General features: G+C 41.0%; 1 protein-coding gene across 1 annotated transcript in view; it reads left to right on the forward strand.

Annotated features, from left to right (window-relative positions):
• Positions 1 to 19,273, forward strand: part of STX11 (syntaxin 11) — a 37,976-nt gene extending 18,703 nt beyond the window's left edge. Inside the window, exon 2 of the mRNA XM_025381312.1 lies at positions 17,242 to 19,273. Within this exon, the coding sequence (XP_025237097.1) occupies positions 17,247 to 18,110 (864 nt within the window). The 5' untranslated portion in view covers positions 17,242 to 17,246 and the 3' untranslated portion in view covers positions 18,111 to 19,273. The remainder of the gene's footprint in view (positions 1 to 17,241) is intronic.
• The last annotated feature ends 2,292 nt before the right edge of the window (positions 19,274 to 21,565 follow it).

Here is a 21,565-nt window from a genome sequence, read left to right on the forward strand (position 1 = left end):
ATTAATGAATTTCTCTGCTGCTTTGTGATCAGCAGATGCTTCATCACCACACCTTTGAAAATTTGATGCTGTGTCTTTTCTTAAATTTCTGCAACCAGCCTTTTGATTATTTACAGTTTCCTTCAGTTTTCAGTTCACTGTGATAGATCTTGCATGTTTATGATCAGTATACCATTAAGTGGCATGTGTTCACTGTGAGGCTGATGGATCCACCCTTTCAATACATGATCAAGATCTTCATTTCTAGCTTTATACAGTGCTTTCCTCCCTCCCCCTCTCTCTCTCTTCCTTTTTTCTCTCTCTTTTCTTTCCTTCCCTTCCTTCCTTCCTTCCTTCCTTCCTTCCTTCCTTCCTTCCTTCCTTCCTTCCTTCNCCTTCCTTCCTTCCTTCCTTCCTTCCTTCCTTCCTTCCTTCCTTCCTTCCTTCCTTCTTCCTTCCAATGAGGTCTTGCTCTGTCACCCAGACTGGAGTGCAGTGGCACAATCATAGCTCACTGCAGCCTCAAACTCCTGGGCTCAAGTGATACTCCTACCTCATCCTTGTGAGTAGCTAGGACTGCAGGCACACACCACCACACCTGGCTTTTGTTTGTTTTTCATAGAGCCATAGTCTCACTATGTTGCTAGTATTGAACTCCTGGGCTCAAGTGATCCTCCTGCCTTGGCCTCCCAACACTGAGATTACAGGTGCGAGTCATCATGCATGGAGTGTTTACTATTTTTTAACATTAACTTTTGTTCATCATTTTCAGCATGGAACTTCAACAATTTATCTTTTTGTTTCTTCAGGTCATATAAGGTGGTCATTCCAACACCATATTTTTCTGTCTGGTTTCCCCAGTAGCTTGATTTTCTTTGCTACAGATAAACATAAATGCTTCCCCTTTTTCTTATCACTGTTACTCATAGAAGTATCTGCAGGCCTTTTTGACATTTTCAAAAATGTCAGAGCAGAGTATAAGCAAAGAGTCATAGTGATTAATACATGAAGTTCTTGGTGCCATGTGGGGCATGGTGGCGAATCTGCTGTTGGTGCATCCAGCCTGCTGTACATGTGCCATTTTATTGCCCTTTGTGTGTGTGTGCCCTTGTGAAGGGGTATCTGGGCATGTGCAGAAAAGATATACTGCAGCTGAAGGGGGATGGGAGGGTCTTTTTTCCCTTGGGAACACTGAGTAAACTGTGTGTTATGTACTTACTTGTGTTTTGACTGCGACTTGTCACATGAGGTCAAGTGTGGAATAGTCCCCTTGTGGCCAATGCTCAAAAAGTTTTAGATTTTGGAGCATTTCAGATTTCAGATTTTCAGATTAGGAATGCTCAATCTGTATTATTATTATTATGATATTTTACAAAGAGCATGGGTTGCTTTCATAATCAGAAAGAGATATTTTGCAATAAAATAGCTGGAAGAAAGGTATTTCAAACCTCAAATAATTGAGTAATGCACAGGTATTAGTGTTCACTTATGATCATAGATGAGACAGAAAATAAACTGTTAGTAGTGTAATTAACAAATGCATCATTTACACAAATAGTTACTACTCTACATTAGTTATTTGAGGGAATTTAAATCACAGGAATACATGACCATAGGTAACATATACAGAGTGCTCACTCTCTGCCAAGTTCCAGTCTAAGAGCTTTACATGGCTTACCTCATTTAATCCCCTCTACTATCCTATGAAGTAATTATTTATACATGGGGAAGACCAGGTATAGAGAAGATGGCCTACAACAATACAAAACATAGCAGAGGCTTGAAAAGTACTCATCAGTTAAGAATCGCACTCATCTGTTGAGAATTGCCCTAACTGTTGGGAACCCTGAAACCAGTGAGGAAACCCAGGCACGACCAGGTAGCGTCAGAGGTGAGATGTGGATATGTCTCCACATAATTCCCCAGGCTTGAACACTTAGCCCCTCTCCTGTACGTCCCTGAGTAGATGTGGAGTTCTAAGCTGATCCTACAGCTTTGAAAAGAAGTATCCTGATAGCCGTTAACATTTTGAAGGGGGTTAGTAAGGCCATAATAAACTTCTGAAATTCCTTAGAAACCTAGTTCACATCCCACTAATTTTTGCTGTTTTTGGCATGGCAGCAGGAAACATCTCTGGTCCAGTCTTTGATGATGAAGGAAACTTTGGGATGTGGCAGTGGAGTTGTGTTGTTTGGGAAGTTGCACTGTGCCTACGTACTGTTTATTTTGGTGAGCTGAATGATAGACTTGTGATATACTTCAAACTATCCACTTCCATTTAAAAACTGGCTGTTCAGGTTCTCAAAACCTCTTATGAGACTGAAACTCAGCCAAGGTTAAAACTGCCAAGTATCTCTGTACTTTCCTGACCCCGCTGCTCAAGGACTCCTATTTAGCACACTGTATTATCGAACAGCTTTTGCAGAGTGTTTGTGTGGAAGCTGTGTGTGTGTGTGAGATAATCTTTTTTTTTAGCATATTTTTTTTTCTCCACACCATGATTATGACCACAGTCTTCAAAAAACAAACAAACAAAAAAGAAGCGCTGTCTTCAGACATGTTAAGAAACATGTGCTTTTAAAAAATGTGTATGCTTTACATTAACTTTTGCATACAATATGAGTAGAATATCACAAAGGTCTACTGAATTAAAATCAAGATATTAATATATACCTTAAGTCACAATTATTGGATAGGTGGCATACTTCATAAGGACAACTATTTGGTTCATGTTGCTTATGTTTGTGTTTTAAAATCATAGTAATAAACTTTTGTTTTAAATGCATGACAATTTACTTTCCAGAAATTATAATTTATCCATGATTCACAACAGCCTCCAAGTCTTCTTTAAAGAAGAATACACCTTAAGGAGCATAGAGAAACACAAGGAGAGGTGTATCACGTAGCTTTGTCAGTATAACAAGCCACCCCCAAATAACAATTTTCTGTTTCTCATGGATGCAAGGATTAAATGAGATAATCCATGTAAACCTTCCACAACAGTCTCTGGCAGATAGTAAGCACTAGTGCTTCTTCCACGGATCTCCCCGGGACTCAGTCATGCAGCTGTAGAGGTGGGTTAGCTGGGGGCTGGCCTAGCTCTCCATGCGGTCTTCATCCTCCGGGAGGCTAACCTGAGCTTTCTCACATAATGGTTTTGGTGTGCCCAGGGCGGATAAGCCCCAAGGTACTAGTGCTGTTGAAGCCTCTGCTTGCTCCATGTTTCCTCCCATCCTCTTGGTCAAAGCAAGTCTCATGGCCAAGGGTAGAGAAACTGATTCAAAGGGCAGAGAGACTGACACCACTTCTTGATGGGAGGTGCTGCTAAGAATTTGCTGCCATTTGTTGTAATCAAGTATAGTCTGCCGCTGACAAAAATTATTCACATTTCTCTTGCAAGAAAAATATGCTCACTCCCATCCCAGGATTCCCCGAAGTCTCATCAGATTATAGTATTAGCCTCGAAGTCTAGAGTCTCACGCCTGATCTGCATAAGATCTAGATACAGTTCAAACTCCTCAGAGATAGCTCTTCTTATGCTGATCCTCTTGATCCCAAGACAATGAACAGGCTGTCTTTCCCATACACATTCAACATATAATGATGAGATAGGAAAAGGATAACAAAAGTAGACACCCCATTAAAAAAATAAATAAATAAAGCCATTAACAGGATTCATATGACAATCACTGGTCCATAGCAATTCTGTCCAAGTACATGTTACCAGGTGCTCCTGCTCCTGGACTAGGCCATGTTCCTTGATTAGGACCCAGCTCTGCTTTTCAGAAGTGGTTTCCTGGTTTATAGTCCTCCACTGCTCTTGGCTCTACCCTCTGAAACTCTTCTTTTCCCACAACAAATGGCTTATTTTTGTTCCTAAATAGCTTCGTTGGCCTAGATCCTGATCATAAAAAGTTGGGGACCCAGAGGCCTCTTTTCCTTTGAAAAGTCTTTGTATTTTTAGGCCAAGGTTGTGTGTGTGCTTGTTAGTAAAATTCTCTTAAAAACTTTATGGATTTCCAAATAATCTAATTAGGCTCCATTCCCCTAAAACCTACGTTCATAATTGTTTTCATGTTAGACCTCTGTCTACTTCAGACTGAGGATCAGATTGAGACAACACACTTAGAGTCTTAGAGCTCACTTTGTCTAGCTGAGAAGGTCTTCGAGCCACCTTATTCAATTTTACCAAGGTCTTTAAGGCCATTTCTTACTTAGAATTGTTTCTTCCAGTTGAAGAAACTGGAGAGATAAAAAGTTTTTATTTTCCTATCTTGTGATAGGAAAATAGAGAGAAACCAGAAAGGTTTTCTCTAAATAATGCTTGCAAACTAAATGATTCAATTTTTAGTTTGTCTCTATCTTGCAGAACTTCTGTGTAGTTATAGACACACTCAAACACTTTCAATTGTCTGGAGATCTTTGCAGCGAGATGCAAAATTCATACCAACATTTTCAGCCTTTGGAGCTGCCATAGGCAACAGTGTTGTCAAGTGTTTGGCTGCCTGTGATATGGGCTGCCTTTTCCCCTGACGGCTCTCGCAGTTTCCTCACCACTGCCACCCTCCTCTGACAGTCTGCATGCCGTCTTTCCAGTTTTCCTTAACAGTTACATCACTGCTTTTTGCCCGCTGTCTGGTGCCAAAGCCAAGGCGGAATGTTTTAGGTTTCTGTTCTGGCAGCGTGCCACTTCTAGGTACCAATTTTTCTGTCGTTTAGCTTATGCTGCATAAGAAACTGCTACCCATTTTGGTGGTTTCAAATACAACGATTTATTATTTCTCACTTTCCTGTTGATTGCCTGAGCAGTCTTCTGTTGGGCTCTCCTCGGCTTCTTCATTTTCAATCTTTTGGTGGGTTAGCTGGTGGCTGTGCTCAGCCTCGAGTACTGCTCAGCTGGGCATCATCTTCCTGCAGGCTATCCCAGGCTTCGTCATATAGTGGAATTAAGGTAACCAATAGCAAGCCTTTTTGCACAAGTGCTTTTCAAACCTCTGCTTGCATCATATTTGCTAATATCTTAATACTCAAAGCAAATCTCAGTCTCATAGCCACCCTCAAACTCAAGGAGTTGAGAAATAGTCTGTACCTCTTGATCAGAGAAGCTGCAAAGATTGTGTAATAAGAATATTTTTATTTTTATTTTGAGACAGGGTCACGCTGTCATCCAGGCTGGATTGCAGTGGTGTGATCTCAGCTCACTGCAACCTCTGTGTCCCAGGTTCAAGTGATCTTCCAGCCTTAGCCTCCTGAGTAGCTGGGACTGCAGGTGTGTACTACCACACCCAGCTAATTTTTGTGTTTTTGTAGAGCTGGATTTTGCCGTGTTACCCAGGCTGGTCTTGAACTCCTGAGTGCAAGCGATCCACACACCTTGGCCTCCCAAGCCAGGATTACAGGTATGAGCCCCTGTGCCTGGCCAGAAATTTTTTTTTTGCAACCTTTCACAAAGAGTATGTACAAATTCAAGGGGAAAGAATGGGGCCACCTAGGAGGTCAGATCAAGAATGTGGGATGAGAACAGATGCTCACCACATCATGGAAATAATCTTGGTTGATGCTTTCATGGTTCAGATACTATCTGGTACTACAATACTAAAATTAGGCCAGGCACAGTGGCACACATCTGTAATTACAGCACTTTGGGAGGTTGAGACGGAGGGGGATCACTTGCGCTCAGGAGTTGGAGACCAGCCTGGGCAACAGGCAAAACCCCATTTCTACAAAAAATATGTAACTTAGCCCGTAGTCCCAGCTACCCGGATTTGCAGTTTCCGAGTGGATCACTTGAGGCCAAGAGTTCGAGACCAACCTGGCCAATGTAATGAAACCCTGTCTCCACTAACAATGCCAAACATTAGCTGAGCGTGGTGACGTACGCCTATAGTTTCAGCTACTCAGGAGGCTTAGGCATTGCTAAACATGTGAGGCAGAGGCTGCAGTGAGCCATGATTGTGCCACTGTACTCCAGCCTGGACAACAGAGTGAGACCCTGTGTCAAACAATAATAATAATGATAATATAGTAAAATTAGTAGTTATCATTTGTTGAAGTCTCAATATATGCTACTCTCATGAAAATGCTTTATACATGTTAGAATTTTATTGCTATAAATGGAAATGGCAATTACATAAGAGTTTTTTCCACTTCACTAATAACATTTTTTTTTCTTCTGCCTCAGCCTCCCGAGTAACTGGGACTACAGGCACACGCCACCACACCCAGCTAATTTTTGTATTTTTAGTAGAGATGGGGTTTCACCATTTGGCCAGGCTGATCTTGAACTCCTGAACTTAGGTGATCCACTCACTTCAGCCTCCCAAAGTGCTGGGATTGCAGGCATGAGCCACCGCATCTGGCCTTAATAACACTCTTTTAATCATTATTTGTGTGTTAATATAACGAGCCTCTCTTTCCTCATCTTTACAGTGAAGGCACTGTGCAAGTTCATCATTAGTCTTTTTCTGCTCTCACTTCCTTTGATTTTACTTAACATGGTTGTTGGGTTGATTAAGGGAGGAACACAATAAGTAGCTGCTCCTTACCTGCCCGACTTCCACCCCCGTGGAGAAATAAGAAAGGAAAAGCAGGCAGAGGCCAGAGGGTCTCATTAGTGACGATAAAGACAAGGTTGGAAGATGTTGCTTACATCTGGGGGACTGTGCTTTCTGATCTTGAAGCCAGCATTAGCTGGATTTACCCTCCCTGGCCAGAGCTGATTTCACCCACCCCACCCAAGAGTACTGCAGAGACAACACAGTTTCTCTGGTAAACCCACTTTCAGGAAAAAGAAACAAGCAGCCAGGCTACTGCAGACAGGTTCTTCTTTTAGATTCACTAATTAGATAAGCAACTCCATGCCCCTTTGCAGGAGTAGGTGGAGAGGGATGCCAGAGAAGGGAAGAAACAGAGCAGAGAATATTGCTCCTTAACAACACTAGCGCCTCCCAACCTAGCACCTCCCCACACTATCACCTCCCATCCTAACTCCCCCAACAGCTTCAATGCAGGATTGAGTGGAAAGGGCATGAACTCAGGACCTGGACAGATGTGAGTTTAAATCCCAGCCTTCTCTCTTACTCATTGGGCGAACTTACCTTTTCTGAGACCCAGATAGTAGTAAATTGAAAATGATGTTACCCTCCTCCCAAGGTTATTGTGGGGATTGTGGTGGATTTTATGTCAGTTCTCCAGCACAGTGACTGGTTTGGGGTGCACACAGTCTGTCACTGAGATTCATTTTTCTTTCCTTGCTTTACGGAGCGGGCTGATTCTAGAGGGCTGCAGACCCACGCAGAAGCTTACTATTATTGAATGTTTGCTTCTCAAATTTCTTTGCTTGCCACAATCTGCAAAGGGAGTGAGACGACTGTCAGTGGTAAGTGGAGACAACTGAGGAAGGGTTTGTTATTTTAACTCCCAGGAAAGAGAAACATTTTAAATCAAATAAAACTGTATCACTACATGATTCAAAGATGTTAATAATGGCCATTTGAGTCATCAATAAATTGTGTCCAATACCCTCTTTTTTAAAAAAGCAAGGAACTGTGTCCATACATTTTAGAAGAGGATTTCCAACAAAGATAAGTAGATGCCTTTGACATTTGAAGGGAGAAACTTCAGTTACTGTAAAGATTACTTACATGGAAAACCCTCATGCATTGATGATGTTAGATAACTCAGATATTTCTGTACCTTCTGTAAAAGATATCAGCCATATATAAGAATATTTTTTTTCTGGAAGAATTTAACAGGAGTAACCAGGCAATGAGACTAGAATAAGTGGCTCAAAGGACACTGTTTATGAGAAGGGGGAATAGATAAAGGAATGTAAAAGTTCTGTGAACTTTTCCTTAACTGGTGTTATAAGCTGGAAAAGAAAAGTTCATTGATGATTCTGGAAGCTCCATGGATTTCTCCCTTTAAAAGATACTTCATGGAATAGTTACAAAATATAAAGGAATTACTTAAAGGCATATACATTTTCCAGCTGGACTCAAAATCTATTCCCCATCATTTTTTAAACATAGATCTTCAGTGTGTTTTCCAGGCAAAATTTTGCTTCACATTCTAGGGCCAAAGGGAAATCAGATGTAAGATTACAACAACTGTTTTGGTTTGTAAATACTAATAGAGATACAAGTGGAAAAACTTGCATAGATGACTTGAGCCCTGAGCCTTGACCCTTGAGTGCCCCTGTCTTTATCCCTTAGAAAGCTCATCTACTGGCTGGGCGCAGTGGCTCATGCCTGTAATCCCTAGCACTTGGGGAGGCTGAGGCAGGCGGATCACAAGGTCAGGAGTTTGAGACCAGCCTGGCCAATATAGTGAAATCCCAACTCTACTAAAAATACAAAAAAAAATTAGCTGGGCATGGTGGCGCACACCTCTAATCCCAATAGGAGGCTGAAGCAGGAGAATTGCTTGAACCTGAAAGGCGGAGGTTGTAGTGAGCCAAGATCACATCATTGCACTCCAGCCTGGGAGTCGTTTTTTTCTTTCTCCAAAAAAAAAAAAAGAAAGAAAGAAAGAAAGCTCATCTACTGTCCTTTCCTGTTGTGGCTTCTATGCACCCGACTGTAAACTTTATGTCTCCAAGTATCTGTGCTCTGTTATTTCACAGAGTTAATAATTTTATGGATTTTTGGAAAGTTGTGGTGACTTACTCCCTGTTTTTAGGGCTGTAACCACTGAAGTGTTGCAATGTTGGGGAAACTGATATGAAGAAACTTGTGTGGGAAAGAAAGTAGTGATTCTAGTGGTGACAATATTTCCACGTGTTAATCCAGATCTAAGAATTAGATGCTAATAATTGTTCCTAATAGAAAAGCTCAATTAGGGAATACGTTTTCTATTAGACTAACGATTTTAAAAGAAACTTGTGGTGAGTTTAGGAAAAAGAAGCTAGTGTAGCTTTGTGGATTACAGATGGACCCTCAAGTCACACTTTTGGGATTTCTATCTCAACTCCATAACTGTGTGACTTTAGGCAAACTGCTTAAACTCATTAGGTCTCAAACCTGTAGACTGGGGATGATAATACCTCATAAGGGATAAATGAGTTAATACCTGCACATTGCTGGCACAGCATTTGGCATTTTACAAATACTTAATAAATGTTTACTGTAGAGCAGAATATATGAAACCTACACAGGAGTAGCTGCTTTGATTTCCCGTGCATTTCTACAGAAAGCATCTGAAAGCATATTGCTAAAAGTGAAATCCCAACTGCCCACTGGCTGTTTATCAACTGTGCAGATCAAACTGCCTTTTTCTGTTCACACACCGGCAGAAAATTCTGATTGAGGAAACTGAAAAGTGAATTATGTCAGAGGGCATCAAATGAGTAGAGTGATTGAAAAGTAGAGACTATCTCCTCCAGAAATGCTTTGAATAACTCCTACCTGCTTTCTGCTTTAGAGCAAAGACAAAGCAAGAGACATTTAAAAATGATTTCTCCTAGCCTCAGACTTTTATCGTTATTAAACCATTTCAATTAATACTCTTCAACCTTTCAAATTTTGCTTTGAATGAGCCCTAAGACAATATTAAACGTGTTCTTACCCAATGCACTTTAAGATACGATACAAGGTTTTTTTGTTTTTGTTTTTGTTTTTTTTTTTTTTAATTAACTTTGGAGCAGCAAGAAAACTAGAACTATTCATTAGGAACTTTTTAGTTTTAACCTGTAATGTTTAGATATTCAAAGAATAGTGTTTCCCTCTGTTTCAGTCTGTTTTCATGCTGCTGATAAAGACATACCGGAGATTGGGCAATTTACAAAAGAAAGAGGTTTAATGGACTTACAGTTCCACATGGCTGGGGAGACCTCACAATCATGGTGAGGCAATGGTGAGGCATGGTGAATGCAAGAAGAGCAAGTCACATCATATGTGGATAGCGGCAGACAGAGTGAAAAAGACGCAAAAGCAGAAACCCCTAATAAAACCATCCGATCTCATGATACTTATTCACTACCACCAGAACAGTATGGGGGAAACCACCCCCATGATTCAATTATCTCCCACTGGGTCCCTCCCGCAACACATAGGAATTATGGGAGTACAATTCAAGATGAGATTTGAGTGGGGACATAGAGCCAAACCATATCACCCTCTTAGATGTGTCATTTTAAATATCAAGAAACAGAGCACCAGTTTTACTCATTTGAGTGAAATTATTGTTTGTGAACCTGTTGGGGAAAGTCCGTTTGTTGTTCTTTAAGGGCTGTGTTACTATGGGGTATGCTAGAAAGGAACTGCTAAATTACAATGACACTGTACCTGTAGAATTTCCAGGTGCCTCTGGTGGCGGGGATTTGTGGGCAGGAGAGACTGGATGAGGTGGTTGAGAAAGGTGTACACAGGGCGACCCCATGGGGCTGTGCAGGTTGTGATCTCACCATGGATGAGAGAGGCTGGCAATCCAACCATGCTCAGCTCACCAGGCCACATGCCCTGGAGCAGGGCTGCATCCACCCACAGAAAGGGGCCCTTTCCTAGCTTTCACAAAGATACTATATAAGCCGTACACAAAGCCTCATTAAGGCACCCGATAGACCAATAGTGGACCTTCTGATTTGTAATAGTCACTTTAATCATACTTTTACAATTGGTATAAAATTAGGACATAGGAGATATGTCATAGAATCTGAAAATCAGACCTTGGGTACCGTGGGGAAGTCCTGTATGGAGTGTATATCTTGGGGACAGGATCTGTTTTGCTTCTGAAATAACTGAATTCCATTTGCAAAGACTCTCTCTCTTTCTTTCTCTTTCTGTTTCTCTCTCTCTCGGTCTCTCTCTCTCTGTGTGTGTGTGTGTGTGTGTGTGTGAGAGAGAGAGAGAGAGATGTGTGCGTGTTTCTGTATCTATAAACTGATCCCCATAATAAGCGTCACAAGGTTTGCTGTGTGCCTTGAGCTTGTCTGTATTGCATATTCCCATATCTGAAAATTTCTCACTACTTGTAAAACCATTTTAACATCTTGCTGTGAAACGGGAAAAGGTTTGTTTCCTGGTTTTGGCAAAATTTGCTGAATGCATATGTTAGTCTTTTGGGGCTGCCTAATAAAGCTTCCCCTTTATGATCGGAGAGATACTATATATTTCATTTATAAATGATTCCCTTAGAGGCATGTTGGGAACAATGACTTTCACAGTTGTTCTTTGCAGCATCCAGTGTCTTCATTATTGATATGTGATATGGTGTGGCTGTGTCCCCACCAAATCTCAACTTGAATCGTATCTCCCAGAATTCCCATGTGTTATGGGAGGGACCCAGGGAAAGGTAATTGAATCACGGGGGTTGGTCTTCCCTGTGCTATTCTTGTGATAGTGAATAAGTCTCACGAGATCTGATGGGTTTATCAGGGGTTTCTGCTTTTGCTCCTTCCTCATTTTCTCTTGCCACCACCATGTCAGAAGTGCCTTTCACCTCCCACCGTGACTCTGGGGCCTCCCCAGCCATGTGGAACTGTAAGTACAATTAAACCTCTTTTCTTCCCAGTCTTGGGTATGTCTTTATCAGCAGTGTGAAAACAGACTAATACAATGTGGTTGTCATCTCCACTCTTTGGTCTTCTGAGGTAGGCAGAAACCTGCTTTCTGAATTGTTCCTTCCTGATATGACAGAAAATTTTAAGATTCTATGTGCCAAATATAGTAGGCTCTTCAAAGCAGGATCTAAGTCTCAATGGCTAGAACATTTAACTAATAGAATATCACCATCCTTCCTTGTTCCCTGTGAATGCTATCAGAGAATTTATTCATGTACCTGAGGGTGCCTCATCATAGTAAGCTCAGTTTTCTATTTTATTCATACTCTCCTTTAGTCAATGCCTGCAACAATTATAATTTTCCATCATAAAATGAAGGGATCAGAATAAACTATTTCAAACATTCTTGATTCCTTTTCCTTTTGAGCTTCAGAGATTGTTTTTATGAGAATGAGTTTTCAGCTGACTTTCTTATTTAGCCTCCATACCAGGGAGCCAGAAGGCAGTGCTTATGAAAGCTACCATCTTTCCAGTGGGGGAGAGAGGCCAGTAGCTACCCCTTTTCCTTCCCTATCAGTTTTTTGCTCATCGAGACTGCCCCCAAGCTATAGGAATTATTATAAGTTTTCCAGAATCGCATGATAATTATGAATAAAAAGCTGATATGGGTCAGGTGCAGTGGCTTATGCCTGTAATACCAGAACTTTGGGAGGCTGAGGCAGGTGGATCACCTGAGATCAAGAGTTTGAGACCAGCTTAGCCAGCATGGTGAAACCCTGTCTCTATTAAAAGTACAAAACTTAGCTGGGCATGGTAGTGCATGCCTGTAGTTAAAGCTGCACAGGAGGCTAAGGCAGAAGAATCACTTGAACTCGGGAGGTGGAGGTTGCAGTGAGCCGACATTGTACCACTGCACTCCAGCCTGGGCAACAGAGCAAGATCACCTCAAAAAAAAAAAAAAAAAAGAGCTGACATGATAGGTAGGTATCTATGGAATGGGTCACAAATTTGGGTATGCATTACAATCAGCTGGAGATCATCCTAGGCCTACCAAATCAGAAACTCTAGGTGCCCAGGCATCTGTAATCTTTGAAGCTCTCCAGATGATTCTATCACCTCCTGCAGACTGAGGACCACTGAGCTGCCATCATCTCTTTGTTCCTTTGTTTTCTCTTACGCAAAACTTCATTGCTCAATGAAAAAAGGCTTAAGCAATTCCCCCTTCCTTCCTTATTGGATCTAGTTTTCAGTACAGATTATATGCATGCCTGAAAAGAAAATTAGGAAGCAGAAGCAGATTTTTGGTAGTCGGTTATCAATTTTCTTTTGAATCCTTTACCTCCATGCAAATCGAAGCAGGACTTATTTTTTAGCAACTTGATTAATGCAATTTACCAAAGTTTATTACACTATCCTTTATGATAATAGGACAGGAAGGTCGGTGGAATTGTCTTATTTTTCTTTCTCATTTACCATAGTTCTCTTTCTAGGAATTCATAGTACAGAATCAAGCTATGGGATATATAGGTTTTTTTGATGCTCTATTTGTGCCCACTTCTATATTTTTGTAAAACTTCAGCAATGTGTACACTTTTAACCTTTTAGGAGACATTCTTAGGAATAGCAGTCTCTTCATTGACTCTCTGTTGTACTTTTCCTAATGTTTGCTCCCTGGTGACCAGAAGACCTTCTATGTCAGTGCAGGCAACTCATCTGAGGCTGGCTGAGCCAAGAAAGGTGGGCAGGAATGCAAGGTGAAGGCCCCCTTCTCTCCTTCTTGACCACACCTCAATAGAGAATCTTTACATCTCCTGTACCCTTTCTTTTTCTCTTATTAGCACATTATGGACTTGCGCCTTCACATGAGCTTGGTCCCTTACCTGTTTTATAATTTGTTATCTATGAATTTATGGTTGTTCAATCTTGAGAAGGAATGACTGTCCCTGGACATCTTCCAAAACCATTTTCTATATGGTTGAATTGTATTCGACTCTTCATATTGTGATGAGATGATTTCCCCTAATAGCTTTTTAATGGCGCTAGGAGAGCAATACAGAGCACAGGACCTGTCTAGGATGAGCAGGATACCTACAAATGATCCCTAGTGCCCCAGGGCATGGCACAGTCCCTTATCTCTACCCGTTTCCTTTCATTGAAGTGCCTTGTAAGGCTTGGCCAAGATGTAAGGAAGGAAGGCATCTGTCACCTATTCTTGCCTTGTTCATCAAAATGCATCCATTCCATCTCATCCACTTGTTGCAAGGTAGACTATATTGGGTACTAACTTAAGCAGATGGGTACAGCTCAACTCTATGCAAACTAGCTAATGTGCTTTCCCCAGGTAGCACAAAATGTTAACTTGATTGCAATGCATAGACTAAGTTGCTAAGGAGTTAGTCTTTTAAACAAATAGTGTTTATTGTTTTGTATGGGTTTTAAAATTATGAAATCTGTATAGACATTATAAAAATTTTGGAAAATACAGAAAAGCAAAAGGAAGCAATTTAAACCATGTATAATTCCACAACTGAAAGAAAACTATAGTTAACATTTTGATGTGTATTTTTCAAGTCTCTGTTTCAGAATGCTGCACATTCTCTTTCTCCATAACCACTTTTTCTGCCTAACAGAGTATAAATGCTTTTCATGCCATTAGATAGCCTTCTAAACTCTGTGAGTCATGTAGAAGCCAGGACCTCATTATTGTGCATTCAACTTATTTCTGAATTTCTGTAAAAACAAGGTGGTAATTAAAATATTTAGAGCAATGAGTTTCATACACTTTTGCATTATATCTTTAGAATAAATGCACATGTCAAAACAAATGCACACTTGAAAAGCTTTTGATACATATTACTAAACTCTTCCAGAAAGATTCTATCAATTACCAATTTTTAAAAATAATTAATAGACTTTATTTGCAAAATCATTAAGTTGCAAAAACAAAGACACCACAGGAGTTTTAAATTAGACTATTTTTTTAATCTAGAAGAAAATTTAATTTAATTGCTTAGTTCAGCAGAACCTGAGAGAGGTCTCAGGACCCTGAATGATAATATTGATTATATTATTTTATTTTATTTCATGTTTTTAAGTTCCGGGGTACAGGTGCAAGATGTGCAGGTTTGTTACATAGGTAAATATGTACCATGGTGGTTTGCTGCACAGATCATCCCATCACCTAGGTATTAAGCCCAGCAAGCATCAGCTCTTTTCCCTAATGCTCTCCCCTCCCCCGCCCTTCCCCGACAGGCCCCACTATGCGTTATTCCCCTCCCTGTGTCCAGGTGTTCTCATTGTTCAGCTGCCATTTGTAAGTGAGAACATGCAGTGTTTGGTTTTCTGTTCATGCATTACTTTGCTGAAGATAATGGCTTCCAGCTTCATCCATGTCCCTGCAAAGAACATGATCTCATTCCTCTTTATGGCTGTATAGTACAGTCTAACATTGATGGGCATTTGGGTTGGTTCTGTGTCTCTGCTATTGTGAGTAGGGCTGCAGTGAACATTCACATGCATGTGTCTTTATAATAGAATGATTTATATTCCTTTGGGTATATACTCAGGAATGGGATTGCTGGCTCAAATGGTATTTCTGGTTCTAAATCTTTGAGGAACTGCCACACTGTCTTCCACAATGGTTGAACTAATTTACATTCCCACCAACAGTGTTAAAAGCATTCCTATTTCTCCACAGCCTCCACCAGCATCTGTTGTTTCTTGACATTTTAATAGTCACCATTCTGACTGGCATGAGATGGAATTACTAGTATGTTTTAAGAGTTCCCAGAATGCTTACCCATTTGAAAAATTATTGTTTTTAAAAAACTCATGCTAACTCTGTGGGCAAAAAAATTATCAGCAGTTTAATTTGCATTTCCTTGTTTAATACAGAAGTCTTTTGTGACTATATTTTTATACTTTTGCTAAGGATTATTTCGTGCAGTGGTTAAGTGGTGCTGTTCTAAAGCCTGAGTGTTCACTTACTGGTGACCTTGAGTAAATTCCTTGATCTCCCTATGGTCACACCAACTCTGATAATGGCAGTACCTACTCATAGAATCTGTGTGAAGACTAAAGAGGGTATCACATGAAAGATGCCTAGAAAATATCAGGCATATATAACATACGTTTATGTTCTCTGTCATTTATATCTTCTCTGAATTGCCCTTTCACTGTCTTGGGGTAAGTAGATTTTTTGGTAGCTTAGAAATATCTATATTAAGTATCTTAACCCATTGTCTGTCATATATTATAATTTCTCCCCAGTTGGTGGTTTGTCTTTCAATTTTGTTCAAAGTGAGGAAACAGCTGAATATCAAAAAATTCAGACCAAGTGAAGGCATAGTTTTGGTCCTGGATCTTTATTCTGCCTGTCAACCATACTGCTAGGAGAATCATCTTCCCCATCATTGAGAACGTCTGGTATTGATTATAGCCACCAGATATCAGAAATGGTGGCACTTTAAGCAGCTTATATTGTTATATTAAAAATCACCATCATAGAATAAAACTTCTGCTTAATTTATGTAAATGATGATCACGGTAGATGAAAGGCCATGGTTAATATTTCACCATTTTCCATTTATCACCAAATCCAACTTGTCAGCATTCCATTAGTGGTGATATAAAATGAATTACTTCAACTTGAAAGAAGCTTTTAATTTGAGACCAGGAACCCTGATAGACTGTGTAACCATTAAGTGTTATTACTTTTCCCCTCTTTGCTGCAAATTGTGTAGTAGAAAAGGAATCTTTCTCATCATGAAGTCTCATGTATAAACTCAAGATGTTCCCTATATTAGCATATATACATGCTACTAAAAATGGAAGTTTTTTACTTCACTGAAAAACAATATGGACATAGAGACTATTACTTTGCCTTATTAAGCAGAGGAATTACCAGAACCATCCTTGTAAAAACATGAACATTCTGCCTGAGCTGCCAATTTGTTTCAAAAAGGTATTAAAAGTGGGCAAACATTGCTGCTACATGATGAATGAATGGGAATGTGTTATCTTATTGCTACTAGGCCACATATGATTGGAATTTTCCATATAAAAGCATTTTAAAAAGCAGTGTTATTTACAATGATTATCATTAGGGAATGATACTGAAAAGAGGAGTCAGGAAACCTCAACTTCTAAATTTCACACTTAGATTTCTGTATTTTGTTGTTGTCATTTTACCTTAAGCATGTTTTACTTTTACAACATCTTTAAGAGAAAAAAAATTAAATCATGATTTGCATGGTAACTATTTTAAGAGTTGTTAGTATGTACAGGAGGGGATGCTTACCAGTGCTGAAATAGACACAAAATAGGCAACATTTAGATGTTGGCCCCAAGGCCTTGTAGATTGTCCTCAATTAAAAATGCTTAAGTTTGCAAGTCTTTCTTCTTTTTTTTTTTTTTTTTTCTGTGTCTGTTTTAATTTGTGATGATTGAAAAACATAAAGCAAGAAAAAGACATGGTTTCCCAATGCAATCTAAAATTTTAAATTGTTGATTGAGTTCTAGACGGCTATGATACTGAACTGCAGGTGCATATGGGCCTTAAAATGCAACTGTTTCATGTTGTCCAGTCATCTGATTTATTTCCTTGTAAGCAAAATGTCAGAACATTTAGCTCCTTTAGTGCACTTATGTCCCACACCTAGGAATAAAAAATTGGGACTGCTGAGTAAAATGTTAAGTTTCAATCCCTTGAAGGCAAATACTTGACTCTCAGTAGAGAAATTTAACTGAATTATCTCTACTTGCAGGCAAAATGAAAGACCGGCTAGCAGAACTTCTGGACTTGTCCAAGCAATATGACCAGCAGTTCCCAGACGGGGACGATGAATTTGACTCGCCCCACGAGGACATCGTGTTCGAGACGGACCACATCCTGGAGTCCCTGTACCGAGACATCCAGGACATCCAGGATGAAAACCAGTTGCTGGTGGCCGACGTGAAGCGCCTGGGAAAGCAGAACGCCCGCTTCCTCACGTCCATGCGGCGCCTCAGCAGCATCAAGCGCGACACCAACTCCATCGCCAAGGCCATCAAGGCCCGGGGCGAGGTCATCCACTGCAAGCTACGCGCCATGAAGGAGCTGAGCGAGGCCGCCGAGGCCCAGCACGGCCCGCACTCAGCGGTGGCGCGCATCTCGCGGGCGCAGTACAACGCGCTCACCCTCACCTTCCAGCGCGCCATGCACGACTACAACCAGGCCGAGATGAAGCAGCGCGACAACTGCAAGATCCGCATCCAGCGCCAGCTGGAGATCATGGGGAAGGACGTCTCGGGCGACCAGATCGAGGACATGTTCGAGCAGGGCAAGTGGGATATGTTCTCCGAGAACCTGCTGGCCGATGTAAAAGGCGCGCGGGCCGCCCTTAACGAGATCGAGAGCCGCCACCGCGAGCTGCTGCGCCTGGAGAGCCGCATCCGCGACGTGCACGAGCTCTTCTTGCAGATGGCAGTGCTGGTGGAGAAGCAGGCCGACACCCTGAACGTCATCGAGCTCAACGTACAAAAGACGGTCGACTACACCGGCCAGGCCAAGGCGCAGGTGCGGAAGGCCGTGCAGTACAAGAAAAAGAACCCCTGCCGGACCCTCTGCTGCTTCTGCTGTCCCTGCCTCAAGTAGCAGGCCGGCCCCGGCCGCCACCGCCCATCCCAGACCATGGAGCACACTGGGAAGGACGCACCATCTCTGCCCTGCAGGGAGTTGCCCCAACTCTTTCCGGAATTCAGTCTTTAGAGAAGAAACATGAGGTTCAAGAATTGCAAACAAGCCCGTGCTTGGAAAGATGGTTAGTTGATGCGGTCCAATGGTTCTTCAGTAAAGATAGATTCCTACAAAGTTGTGCAATGTCATTATATGTCACCTTGCACTCTTAGCCTCTAGACAGAAGCCAAGTAAGGAACTGACGCTGTATCTAACTGTAAGGTGAATGTCTGAGGCCTGCCTCCTAATAAAGATTCAAGGAAGGAGTCAGTTGTTCATCTGCTAATAGAATTAACTCATGATGGAAACTTCAGTTCATTTGCTTTGTCCTGAAAATTCCCTGGTTCTGTTCCATTCTGAGCGAAATTGGCCTTGGGAAAAACCACGTTCTTCCTTTCCGATTCTTCATCCGGTCTATGCTATGCGATTCCTCCCCAAATATGGATCTTATTTCTGCTCATTTCCCCTACTTATTAAAATCACACCAAACACTTACTATTTTCTTATCTCTTTCACTTTTTAAATATCTTTCACCAGGTTATATTTTGGGATTATTTTTCCAAATATTTTTAAGCACTGAATCGAACAAGCACTCAAATTGAAGTATTAGTCATGTTTTATGTATTTTTCACTGATAAAAATTATTTAACATTTTTCTTTTTACTTGATTACATATGCACATGTATTTGTAAATGTAAAATACTAATATTCACTAATGTATGTACATAATGATCAATTGGTTTAACTTCTTTTATGTAAGTATGGTATATAAATTTCAAGAAGAACACTTTTTTGGCTGTTGGTGTTGGTTTGCTTGTTTTGAGTGTGTTTCACTCCAGTTTGCCCCTTCATAGTCCAGTTTGGGTCAAAACTTCATGTTAAACAACTCTGCATTGGTTATGGCGGTAGACATATGACGGTAGAAAATGTATACAGAGCTAGAGACAACTAACATTCTTGGAAATACTGCTTTTGTTTTACTGTGGACCATTCCTTTCATGCATTGAAATGGAGAAATTTAAAGTAAAAGAATTCTGTTTTTCAAGCAAGCTTAATAAACATTACATTACACATATATTTTTATACATCTGTCTTGATCATTTAGTTTACTTTCTCAATTATTGTCAAAATTTTTCTTTTTCCTTTTTTTTTTTTCTTTTTTGAGATGGAGTCTCACTCTGTTGCCTCTGGAGTGCAGTGGCGGGACCTCGGCTCACTGCAACCTCTGCCTCCCAGGTTCAAGCGATTCTCCTGACTCAACCTCCGGAGTAGCTGGGACTACAGGCACATGCCACCATGCCTGACTAATTTTTTGTGTTTTTAGTAGAGATAGTGTTTCACCATGTTAGCCAGGATGGTTTTGATCTCCTGACCTCGTGATCCGCCTGCATCGGCCTCCCAAAGTGCTGGGATTACAGGCGTGAGCCACAGTTCCTGACCTTTTTTTTTTTTTCGCTTTTGAGACAGGGTCTCCCTTTGTCACCCAGGCTGAAGTGCAGTGGCATAATCATGGCTTACTGCAGCCTTAACCTCCCAGGCTCAAGTGATACTCGCACCTCAGCCTGCAAATAGCTGAGACTACAGATATGTGCCACCATGCCTGGCTAATTTTTGTATTTTCTGTAGACACAGGGTTTGCCATGTTGTCCAGGCTGGTCTCAAACTTGCGAGCTTGAGCAACCCGCCCACGTTGGTCCCAAAGTGCTGAGACTACAGGCCTGAGCCACTGCTTCGGGCCAAATTTTTTTCTTCTAGCTACTTGAGGCTGCCACATCTGGATGGAACTGAGTGGAGGGGGAAAGAATGAAAAACTCAAAAGAGTTCCCATGAGGGTGTCTTGCTTTCTCTCCTGAGTTACAATACTTCAGCAAAATCATCAGGCTTTAGAGATATGGTGTAGTCTGCTAACTTTTTAATGCCCTTACCCACATTTACCATGTTTCCTGGCCTTCCTCTGTGTCAACTCTTAGCTCTTCCTAATCATTATTTAATACACTAGTGAGTTTAGTAGTGATCATATTTCTCAGGTCCTTCAGAAGGTGGAATTTTAAAAGAAGTAGAAGGAAGAGTATATGAATTCTTTGGCGCTCACTCCCTGACTTGCTTATGGCCAGGACAATCTATCCCCTGTATCTAATTTTAATTTCATGGTTAAATTTGAGAATTGTGGAAACCAAGTTCCACAGTGCTATTCTCAGATTTCTTCCCATTTCTTTTTCAGCTAACTCCAGGGATATGTATCACCTTTGACTTAATTCCCTTTCTCTAAGGGAAAGGGGAAAAAGTGTTCACATAGTTCCATTGCAATGTTTTTTATAATGGAGGAGAGATATTGTAAATAGAGACTGCCAGCCAGTTTCCACAAAAAAAAAAATTGAGTTCGGCCGGGCACGGTGGCTCAAGCCTGTAATCCCAGCACTTTGGGAGGCCGAGGCGGGTGGATCACGAGGTCAGGAGATCGAGACTATCCTGGCTAACATGGTGAAACCCCGTCTCTACTAAAAATACAAAAAACTAGCCGGGCGTGGTGGCGGGCGCCTGTAGTCTCAGCTACTTGGGAGGCTGAGGCGGGAGAATGGCGTGAACCTGGGAGGCGGAGCTTGCAGTGAGCCGAGATCACGCCACTGCACTCCAGCCTGGGAGCACAGCGAGACTCCGTCTCAAAAAAAAAAAAAAAAAATTGAGTTCATAAATTTGACTTGTTTGAACCCATAGAGCATTTTCCTTGCTTAGAACCACTATAAAAGTGAGTGAGTTTTCAGGCTCTGTATACGTTTTAATTCCCCACGTTTTATATTGGAGAGTTCAGTACAGACTGTACATCACTGCACCAAAAGAATGAGTGAACTGTTGCCTATGGAAAAGGAACACTTCTTCTTCCTGCTGTCTGGGAACCATCTCAGTGTGGCATAATGGTTAAGAGTACAGATTCCAGACCCTGTTTCTTAGATTTAAATCTTGACTCTGCCACATACTAGCTGTCTGACTTAACCTTAGTTTCTCTGTGCTTCAGTTTCTTCATCTGTAAAATGGAGATAATAGTACTTACCTCATAGAGCTGTTGTGAAAAGTAATGACTGAATATGTAAAAGCACTTAGAACACTGCCTGGCACATGCTAAGTGCTTTGTTCATTATTGTTGTTATTATGTAATTTTCTCTTAGACTGAGAGCACTGTTAGTGACTCAAGTAAATTTATAGTTTTTAAGTTCAGAGGAAAAAAAGCCTTATTTTTTGTTAACAGTCTTAACAAATAATAACATGGAATAAAGAAACCAAGACCCCATCTTCTGTGAATATTAGGGCTTTTTTTTTTTTTTTTTCTGACAGTGATAAATCTGTTTTCACTCTGGCATTTCTATTCCCGTGTATAT

Source organism: Theropithecus gelada, chromosome 4, assembly GCF_003255815.1.
Source record: "Theropithecus gelada isolate Dixy chromosome 4, Tgel_1.0, whole genome shotgun sequence".
Taxonomy (NCBI): Eukaryota; Metazoa; Chordata; class Mammalia; order Primates; family Cercopithecidae; genus Theropithecus; species Theropithecus gelada.